At 38.9% G+C, this 11296-nt stretch overlaps 1 protein-coding gene across 5 annotated transcripts in view; it reads left to right on the forward strand.

Annotated features, from left to right (window-relative positions):
• The window catches only part of WDCP (WD repeat and coiled coil containing), a 23377-nt gene continuing 12081 nt past the window's right edge, over positions 1-11296 (forward strand). For all 5 annotated transcript variants that reach the window (XR_014018427.1, XM_081263828.1, XM_081263830.1 and 2 more), the window contains exons 1-2: positions 1-126; positions 7376-9176. Coding sequence is in view for 4 of the 5 variants with exons in the window: in XM_081263828.1 (XP_081119954.1) it covers positions 7395-9176 (1782 nt within the window). In the remaining variant the exon portion in view is untranslated. The remainder of the gene's footprint in view (positions 127-7375; positions 9177-11296) is intronic.

Raw genomic sequence — 11296 nt, forward strand, 5'->3', positions numbered from 1 at the left:
TGGCCTACGCTCACCTATCAGAGGGCCGGCGGGCCGATGCTTCCGGTAGCTGTCCAGGACTTCTCACTCACGGTCTTGCGAGGTGCCCGGGGAGGTTGATTTTTCTATGGGGCAGTGAGACCAAAGGTACTTTGTCTCCTCTGCTTCCGGGCTTGGCGAGTGTGGGGAGGTAGGGGTGGGCTGCGAGGGAGTGGGACCGGCGCTTGGTGGGCAAAGACGGGGAGGAGATCCCGGTGCGGCGAGAGGTGCGGAAGAACTGGGAGGGCCCCGTGTGAGGGGCTGGAGGAGGAGCACCGGGTTTAAAGGAGTGAATATATTTCTTGTGGTTCACGAATGGTGTTTCTGAGACTGTCCTAAGGAAGTCTGCACTTTTTTAAAAAAATGCTTTATGCATAAAGATCTTTATCACAGCGTTAATTATTTTTGGTATCGGGGATTGAACTCAGGGGCACTCGACCACTGAGCCATATCCCAGCCCTATTTTGTATTTTATTTAGAAACAGGATTCACTAAGTAGCTTAGCACCTCGCCGTTGCTGAGGCTGGCTTTGGACTCGAGATCCTCCTGCCTCAGCCTCCTGAGCTGCCGGGATTACCCAGGGCCTTACTTAAAAGCCACCGCGGCCGGCTCACAGCGTTATTTTTAGTAGAATAAAATTGGCGACGACCAGGGGTCTCCAGCGTGTACAGTCCGGGCGCGGTGGTGCACACCTGTAATCACCGTGACTTGGAAGTCCAGGATCGCGTTGGCAATTTATCGAGACTCTTGTGTCAAAATAAAAGTATAAAGGACCGGGCCTGTATGAAGCTCAGTGAAAAAAAGAGTGAATTCAACAAATCATCTAATTTCACTTTATGGAGTGGCTTCCAAAAAATATTCATAAAACTTTTAATAACATAGAAAAATATAATATATAATCTTAAGTAAGAAAGATGTTATACAGAGTTGCACAGTGTTAACTAAAATTTTGTAGGAGCCGTTGACGTGAACGAGACTCCTGCACTGGGCCCAACAGACCGAACTAGTTTAATCAAAGTAGCTGAGTTTTAGTTAATTGAGGGAGGCTCTGTAACCAATTTAGCTGTAGCCAATTACGTTGTCTCTATACTTCATTTCCCTTTTCTATAAATGCTGTCATGATGTTCTAAGGATTTAGCAGAACCTGTTCTGGTTCTAGGGACTGCCCACAATTTAATTTTTGTTCTGTTTATAGGAAATTTTTGTGGTGCTGGGGATTGAACCCAGCCAGGGCCTTGTGCATGCGAGGCAAGCACTCTACCAACTGAGCTGTATCCCTAGCCCTGTTCTGTTTATAATTGCTCAAATAAACTTTTTTCTTTTTTCCTTTTTTTTTTTTAGTTCTGGGGATTGAACCCAGGGCCTTACTTAAACCAAGCAAAGCACTTTACCAGCTCTTTTCTTTTTCTTTTATTTATTTTATTTTATTTTATTTTATTGGTTGTTCAAAACATTACAAAGATTGCAGAATCACATCGGTTACACATCCACATTTTTACATAATGCCATATTAGTAACTGTTGTATTCTGCTACCTTTCCTATCCTCTACTATCCCCCCTCCCCTCCCCTCCCATCTTCTCTCTCTACCCCATCTACTGTAATTCATTTCTCTCCTTGTTTTTCTTCCCCCATTCCCCTCACAACCTCTTATATGTAATTTTATATAACATTGAGGGTCTCCTTCCATTTCCATGCAATTTCCCTTTTCTCTCCCTTTCCCTCCCACCTCATGTCTCTGTTTAATGTTAATCTTTTCCTCCTGCTCTTCCTCCCTGCTCTGTTCTTAGTTGCTCTCATTATATCAAAGAAGACATTTGGCATTTGTTTTTTAGGGATTGGCTAGCTTCACTTAGCATAATCTGCTCTAGTGCCATCCATTTCCCTGCAAATTCCATGATTTTGTCATTTTTTAGTGCTGCATAGTACTCCATTGTGTATAAATGCCACATTTTTTTTATCCATTCATCTATTGAAGGGCATCTGGATTGGTTCCACAGTCTAGCTATTGTGAATTGTGCTGCTATGAACATGGATGTAGCAGTATCCCTGTAGTACGATCTTTTAAAGTCTTCAGGGAATAGTCCAAGAAGGGCAATAGCTGGGTCAAATAGTGGTTCCATTCCCAGCTTTCCCAGGAATCTCCATACTGCTTTCCAAATTGGCCGCACCAATTTGCAGTCCCACCAGCAATGTACAAGTGTACCCTTTTCCCCACATCCTCGCCAGCACTTGTTGTTTGACTTCAGAATGGCTGCCAATTTTACTGGAGTGAGATGGTATCTTAGGGTGGTTTTGATTTGCATTTCTCTGACTGCTAGAGATGGTGAGCATTTTTTCATGTACTTGTTGATTGATTGTATGTCCTCCTCTGAGAAGTGTCTGTTCAGGTCTTTGGCCCATTTGTTGATTGGGTTATTTGTTTTCTTATTTAATTTTTTGAGTTCTTTGTATACTCTGGATATTAGGGCTCTATCTGAAGTGTGAGGAATAAAGATTTGTTCCCATGATGTAGGCTCCCTGTTTACCTCTCTTATTGTTTCTCTTGCTGAGAAAAAACTTTTTAGTTTAAGTAAGTCCCATTTGTTGATTCTTGTTATTAACTCTTGTGCTATGGGTGTCCTATTAAGGAATTTGGAGCCCGACCCCACAATATGTAGATCAGAGCCAACCTTTTCTTCTATCAGACGCATAGTCTCTGATTTGATATCAAGGTCCTTGATCCATTTTGAGTTAACTTTTGTGCATGGCGAGAGAAGGGGATTCAGTTTCATTTTGTTGCATATGGATTTCCAGTTTTCCCAGCACCATTTATTGAAGATGCTATCCTTCCTCCATTGCATGCTTTTAGCCCCTTTATCAAATATAAGATAGTTGTAACTTTATGGATTAGTCTCTGTGTCCTCTATTCTATACCATTGGTCCACCCGCCTGTTTTGGTACCAGTACCATGCTGTTTTTGTTACTATTGCTCTGTAGTACAGTTTGAAATCTGGTATCGCTATGCCGCCTGATTCACACTTCCTGCTTAGAGTTGCTTTTGCTATTCTGGGTCTTTTATTTTTCCATATGAATTTCATGATTGCTTTATCTATTTCTATAAGAAATGCTGTTGGGATTTTGATTGGCATTGCATTAAACCTATAGAGAACTTTTGGTAATATCCCCATTTTGATGATGTTAGTTCTGCCTATCCATGAACAGGGTATATTTTTCCATCTTCTAAGATCTTCTTCTATTTCTCTCTTTAGGGTTCTGTAGTTTTCATTGTATAAATCTTTCACCTCTTTTGTTAGGTTGATTCCCAAGTATTTTATTTTATTTTTTTGAGGATATTGTGAATGGGGTGGTTTTCCTCATTTCCAGTTCAGAAGATTTGTCGCTGATATACAGGAATGCCTTTGATTTATGCGTGTTGATTTTATATCCTGCCACTTTGCTGAATTCATTTATTAGCTCTAGTAGTTTCTTTGTAGACCCTTTTGTGTCTTCTAGGTATAGGCTCATATCATCCGCAAATAGTGATAATTTAAGTTCTTCTTTTCCTATCTTAATGCCTTTAATTTCTTTTGTCTGTCTAATAAGCACTTTACCAGCTCTTTTCTATTTTGAGATGGGGTCTTGCTAAATTGCTAGGCTGGCCTTGAAGTTATTAGTCTCTTGTTTCAGCCACACATGTAGCTGGAAATACAGATATATGCCACCATACCTGACTTCTCATAGACAACTTAAGTGAAGCACATATAATACTAAATTTATCATATATTTCACCCACTTCTCACCCACCTCCCCACTACTGGAGTTTGAACCCAGTGACTCTGTACTACTAAGGTACATCCCCAACCCTTTTTTATTTTTCTTTTAATTTTTATTTATTTATTTATTTTTAGAGAGAGAGAGAGAGAGAGAAACACAGAGAGAGAGAGAGAATTTTTTAATATTTATTTTTTAGTTATTGGCGAACCCAACATCTTTGTTGGTATGTGGTGCTGAGGATCGAACCCGGGCCGTAGGCATGCGAGGCGAGCGCGCTACCGCTTGAGCCACATCCCCAGCCCCCCTTTTTTATTTTTTTGAGACAGGGTCTTGCCAATTTGCCCAAGTTGGCTTCAAACTTGTGATCCTCCTGCCTCAGCCCCCGGAGTCACTTGAGATTAAAGGTGTATGCCACGGTGTCCTGCCTCTCCTCACTTTTGAAGCATTTCCTACCTTCTGTATCTTTGGTTAGTGGGTTCAGCATTTTCCAAGCTAAAAATCTGGATATTGTCCTTAGTTCCTTCCTCCTCTCATATGCTATCTCATATGATCTGTTCCCTCTGTTGAGAAGCATCTCCTGAGTCTGGCGCTCTTTCTCTACTGAAATCGCTACAAACTTGGTTCTCTTTCACACCATTGTGCCATTCCGACTATTTCATGGCCTCTTATGAAGCCTGTCTCTTTTTTCTTGGGTCCATCCTGCACATGGTCTTATGAATGTGTGCTGCTTCCTCAGATTCCTCAGCTGGCCCTTTATGATCAAAGAGCTGAAGTTGGACAACTATATCCATATCAGATAGTATACGGCCTAAAATGCCTTGCTAATACATTTTTTTTTCAGAGTAGAAATTAGAAGTTTATTAAAGGACAGCAGAAAAGACTTCTCCCAGAGGAAGAAGGGGACCCAAGAGGTGGAATCCCCTGCTAATACATTTTGAAATAACTTTTTAATTTATTTTTTAATTAATTAAAAAAAGTTTTGGAGCCGCCAGGTCCTTATGCATGCTAGGCAAGTGCTCTACCACTGAACTACATCCGTAGCCCTGGGAAGAACTTTCTATACACACTGAAGACTGTGGCAATTCTTCAAAAGTTTTTGAAGAAAAGAACAAAATATTCAGAGCTATCCTTTCCCTCTTCCACCACTGAGCTACATCCCTAGCCTCTTTTTTTATTTTTACTTTTTAATTTTTGAGTCAGGGTCTTACTAGGCTGGCCTTGAACTTATTACAGGCATGTACCCCAGTGCCCAGCAGAGTTATGCTTTGTAGAAAGATTAATCTGCCTGACAACACATAGCAATCAGGCTCTTTTGGAAAAAAGAGACTAGAATCAAGGACACTTTTCCTTGTTCTACCCTAATAAAAAGGGAAAGGTGGTCGGGTCCTGGTATAGCATAGGCAGAGAAAAGAATGGAGCAGATTTTTAAATTTATTATTAGGTTTCTGAGAAAAAAATGTCAATTTTTTTTCTTGTTATTAAAGATAAAGACAGTAAAATTTATTTTTCTAAAAACTTCATTAAATTTATTATCATGTTTTCCCCGGTTTATTCACAAGTTCTTTTCTTGTGCTACTCTGTCCACACACACTCTAATGACATTAGACTAAATTAGGTGGTCTAAAATATGTCAGATAAATTGCCTTTGATACATTTAGTCCATTAGGAATTTTTCTGTCCAGGAAAATGTATTATGCATTATTTATCAATAAAAGACTTTTAAAAATACATAAGTGGATATTAGGGAAAACCATATATTACAGAAGACCAATGGGATAGAGATTGCTGTTTTTGTCATTAGCAATGACAGGGGACTTATTTCTCCATTTAGCAAGCCACTGCAGAACTATTTAATCTGACATCATGTGTAGAAGCATAACAGACCAATTATTCTTAGTACAAGATCCTAAAAGCAAGCATGAAGCTAATAAAGAAGTATGAGAAGTCATTTACAGAAGAGTTAAAAGCAGATTACCAGGCTGTTTGGCAGAAAATTCATTTCTTTGGATTTAGAATCTGATGACAGTTTCTCAAGTTCTGTCTTTGACACTGGCTGCTCAGTAGAACAGGCCGAAAGGATTCAATGACAGGGATGGCACTGGTGGCTTGGTGAGTGTTGCTTTGGACGAGAAATTGGTAAAGGAGGGGATTAAGAAGTGAATGGTAGGGCTGGGGCTGGGGCTCAGTGGTAGAGCACTCACCTGGCACGCTTGAGGCACTGGGTTCAATCCTCAGCACCACATAAAAATAAAATAGAGGTATTGTGTCCACCTACAATTAAAAAAAGAAGAAGAGGAGGAGGAGGAAGAGAGTGGTAAAAAAATGACCTTTCCAAGTTAGATGATTCTTTGATGGAATTTCAAAATGTTCTTGGCAATTTTTCACTCTTAAATTGAAGAATATTTATTTATTTTGCAAAAGTGAAAAAGGACTTTATGTGGGGTCTTAGGAATTGAGGTTTGGGAAATGCAGGTTTACATAGCTATAAATCAGTGTTTCAAAGAAATTAAAGAATAACATTCTTTTTTGGGGTTGTGTGCCGGGGATTGAACTCAGGTACTGGGGGATTACACTCAACCATGGAGGCACATCCCCAGCCCTATTTTGTATTTTATTTAGAGTTAGGGTCTCATTGAGTTGCTTAGTGTCTCGTCATTGCTGAAGCTGACTTTGAACTCGTGATCCTCCTGCCTCAGTCTCCCTAGCTGCTAGGATTATAGGCGTGTGCCACTGCACCCAGCAAGAATAACATTGTTTAAAGAAGAAATTTAAAAATATTTATTTCAAAGTGAATATTCATATTTTTAACTTATCCCAATAGTATTTCTTAGTACTGACCTTATGTGTCATAAATATGTATGAACACATTCAAGTTCAAAGATCCTAGAATGATGGTAGAGTAGAGGTTGAGATATTCAGCCTTCTAAAAGGTTGAAATCCCATTAATGCCAATGTAGCCTAAGTATGAATTCAATAATTGTTAACATTTTGTTATATTTGTTTTATCTATCTCTATAAAATTTTTAGGAAAAATTTGAAAGCATGTTCTACATATCTTGAAACTATCCCAAATACTTCAACGTGTATCCTCTAACACATTTAATAAAGATTAACAAGTCTACTGTCCCTTCTTTTTTGTGTGTGTGGTGCTAAGGATTGAACTCGGAGCCTCACACATGCTGAGTTCATGTTCTACTGCTGAGCTATATCCCTCGATCACATATCTTCTTAATCATCATTCTTCAGTTGTAAAAAATACATTTTTTGAGACAGAAAATTTTATATCCTTAATTCAAAATCAAGCCAAAGTTTTTACATTGCATTGTCTTAACTCAGCAGTCTCTCTCTTTAATTTTTGTTTTTATATTTTATTTTTTTGTAGTGCTAGGGATGGAACCCAGGGCCTCATTCATGCTAAGCAAATATTCTACTGCTGTGCTGCCTCCCCAGCTCTCAGTAGTCTCTTAATTTACAGCATTATTCCTGTCTTTTTATCCCCCTACAAGACTGACCTGGGTCCAAGTCAGTTATCTTAAATAGCCTATATTCTGGATTTTTAAAATTATTTTTTCATGGTGTAACTTTCCTTCCTAATCATTTCAGATAACTTTTATCACAAAGGATGGAGTTGGGAAAAGGAAAACTGCTCAGGACTGGACTGAATGTGTTGTATCAAGCAATTCACCCAAACCATGGCCTTGCCTGGACGGATGGGAATCAAGTATTTCTGACTGATTTACAGCTTCACAGTGGAGAAGCCAAGCTTGGGAACTCCAGAGTCATTGGACAATTTGAACATGTCTGTGGGCTATCGTGGGCCCAGTCAGCAACGGCTGACATGCCCACTCTACTTGCTATCCAGCACAAGAAGCATGTCACTGTGTGGCAGCTGTGTCCCAGCACTGTGGGGTCAAGCAAATGGTTGGTGTCTCAGACCTCTGAAATTAGAGAATCACTTCCTCTCCTTCCCCAGGGCTGTGTGTGGCACCCCAAAAATGCTGTCCTGACTGTGATGACTTCACAGAATGTCTCTGTTTTCCCTGATGTTCACTGTGACAGTTCCCGGATAAAAGTGGACATCAACACTCAGGGCCGCATTCACTGTGGATGCTGGACCCAGGATGGCCAGAGGCTAGTGGTTGCAGTAGGCAGCAGCCTTCATTCTTTTATTTGGGATAGTCCTCAGAAGATTCTTCACAGGTCCTCCTTGTGTCCAGTGTTTGATGTGGACAGCTACATCTGTTCCATGAGAGCCACTGTGGATTCACAGGTTGCTATAGCTACAGAGCTTCCACTAGATAAGATTTGTAGCTTAAATGCATTGGAAACCTTTGATGTTCCACTTAGTGGTGAAGATACTCATCTGCCTACTTTTCCAGTTATTGATGAAATGCCTTCTGTGGATAAGGGGGAAATTGCTTCTGAATCAAATTCTGAAATATCAGTTTCTCCTTCCTTTTCAGAGCCCTTGGATCTAACTCATATACATTTCAACCAAGCTAGGTCTGAGGGGAGTTCTCTTATTTGCTTAAGACAAAAGAACTACTTGACAGGAACTGGCCAGGATTCTTCACATTTGGTCCTTGTGACTTTTAAGGAAGCAGTTACCATGACCAGAAAAGTGACCATTCCAGGCATTTTGGTTCCTGATTTAATAGCATTTAATCTTAAAGCACAGGTAGTGGCAGTGGCTTCCAACACTTGTAATATAATTTTGATCTACTCTATCATTTCATCTTCTATGCCAAACATCCAGCAAATTCATTTAGAAAGTAATGAAAGACCAAAAGGTATATGTTTTTTGGCAGACAAATTATTAATTTTGGTAGGAAAACAAAAGTCCACTGATTCAGCATTTCTTCCTTCTTCAGAGTCTGATCAGTATATCCTTCGTCTGATTGTTAGAGAAGTATTGTTGAAAGAAGAATCTTCAGCCACATCTAACAAAAGCCAGAGTGCTCCTTCTATTTGCAGTGCTCTGTTAAATAGGAAAAAATTGATTAGAAGTCTTTCCCCAGATTTTTGCCACCAAAACAGAGGGCTTTTATTAACAGCTAATACTAATAGTCAGAATAAAAGGCCTGGAAGGCCCCTTATTAAAGAAATCAAAAGTCTCCCATCCAGTGTCACTGATGATTCCATTGCCCTGGAAACACTCTCAAGGCCCAGCAGAACACCAGATCACTCCAGCACACCAAAACCTCCTGATGTGTTTCAAAAAGAGAACTTACAAAAGGAAAAGGAAACTTACCAACTACCTAAGGAACTGGGAATTTTGTCTAGAAACCTGATTGAATTGCAACAGTGTCTTTCTGAACTCATGGATTTTGTACATAATGGGAAGAAATCCTCTCCAGTGTATCCACTCTCTAAGGATCTCCCTTATGTTCACATCATTTACCAGGTAACTGCCCCTTTGAGGAGCTACCACTTTACATTAAAGCTGCTGCATCCAGTGCAAGAACTTTTAATGAAAAAGAGGTACTCTAACTGAACTTCACTAACCTGGGCATGTATATTACAAGCAAGGTGATAAACCTTTGCAGGTTAGCTTACCAAACAGATAGGCACACATAACCAATATATGCTGTGATTTTTATCTTGTGTTTGGTGTGAAAAAATGAATGACTACACTTTGGCAATTTATATGTAGGAAAAAAATTGTTATTTTGTTAGGAAAACCTTTTCCTTTTACAGTGGAGACATGCAGATATTCAAAAACGTGGGATGGGTATAGAGTAGCTTGCCTTGCATGTACAAGGCCCTGGGTTCAATCCACAGCACCACCAAAAAATAAAAAATAAAATGTTTTGGATGCATCTCTATGCATACATATGCAAGAACATATTATTATTTAGGTGGGATTATATCATACATGTGGGTACTTTATTGTGGATACTTCTTTCCACATTGAATATGGCCCTAACCCATCCTCCCCATAATCCACTTTCACCAGCAGCTTAATGTGTATCCTTCCATGTTTTCCCTTCATACTCATATAATCTAACACAGATCTTGTATACATAGATATATACTGTATGTGTGCAAGGGGTGGTTTGTCATTGTTTTGCAAAAATAGTCATATGGTGCACTTCATGCTGAGTATGCTATTTTTTTTTAAACATGTACACAGAATTTTTCTGAAGAGTATATATAGATAACAAACACCTCAACCTCATTAGCCATTAGAGAAATGCAAATTAAAATCAGAGTGGACTATCACTACACTTCGAGTTAGTTTTCTGAGACAAAAGAATTTATTTGTTGCTTAGCAATATAGAGTTTTATCATTGAGTAAGTACAATAGCCTATCTTGGTGGAAATTCAGTGTTTTGACTGGGTTTTATGTTGCTTTATATGATGAAAACTAGATTGGTTCTTAAAACCCAGAAGGATTTTATCAGGTTCTAATGGTCTCAGTTTCACATAGTGGGTGAAATCATATATGTTCAAGTCTTGGTGAAGTTTTCCTTAATATAATTGTTTTTTTTAGATTCTCTTCCAAGATTTGTTATATTCTCTGAATCTGAGATTTTATGCTTTTCGTTAGATCTCAGGAATTCTCAGAAATTGCCCCTGTGCATTCAGCTATCCCCTTGTTGATCCACATTCACTTTGTTTTCCATCAAGGGCCACTCCAAACAGTGCTGAAACAGTGTATGTGTCCATTTGGTTTAGTACTTGTATTTATGTTGGATTGGTTCCCAGAAGTGGAGGTGTAAATTTGAAGACTATGTATGTTTCTGCTTTTGATAGAACTGCAAGATTGCCTTTTAGAGATTTTCTTTTAGGGGCTACGGTTGTGGCTCAGTGGTAGGTAGAGTGCTTGCCTAGCATATGTGAGGCCCTGGGTTTGGTCCTCAGCACCACATAAAAATAAATAATAAAATAAAAATAAATCCAATCTAGGGACTGGGGTTGTAGCTCAGTGGTAGATCTCTTGCCTTGCATGAAGTGAGGCACTGGGTTCGAATCTCAGTACCACATAAGAATAAATAAATAAAGATATTGTACCCATCTACAACTAAAAAAAAAAAATTAAAAATAAATCCAATTTAAATATATTTTTTTAAAAAAGATTTTCTTTTTTAATATTTATGTTTTAGTTGTAGTTGGACAACTAAATAAATAAGTGAAATAATGCCTTTATTTCACTTATTTATTTTTATGTGGTGCTGCAGATCGAACCCAGGGTCTCTCATGTGCGAGGCGAGTGCTCTACTGCTGAGCCACAACCTCAGCCCCAAAAGATTTTCTTTTAACTTTACAGTGCACTATCTCACACCCATCAGCAACATATAACTATCCTTTTCCTCACATCTCTCCAATTTGATTAGTGTCAGGTGTTGTTTCACTTATTCATGATTAGTGAATTTAGTGTGTTTTCATGTTTTTTTGCCAATTGAATGTGAATTGCTTGTATTTATTTTCCTTATTAGATTTAATAGATATTTGCAGCTTGTTGATAGTGAAATCAACATGTATAAGCAGCATATAAATTACTCTTTTAATACTGGTCAAAAA

This window comes from Spermophilus citellus (assembly GCF_964194105.1).
Source record: "Spermophilus citellus genome assembly, chromosome: 13".
Taxonomy (NCBI): domain Eukaryota; kingdom Metazoa; phylum Chordata; class Mammalia; order Rodentia; family Sciuridae; genus Spermophilus; species Spermophilus citellus.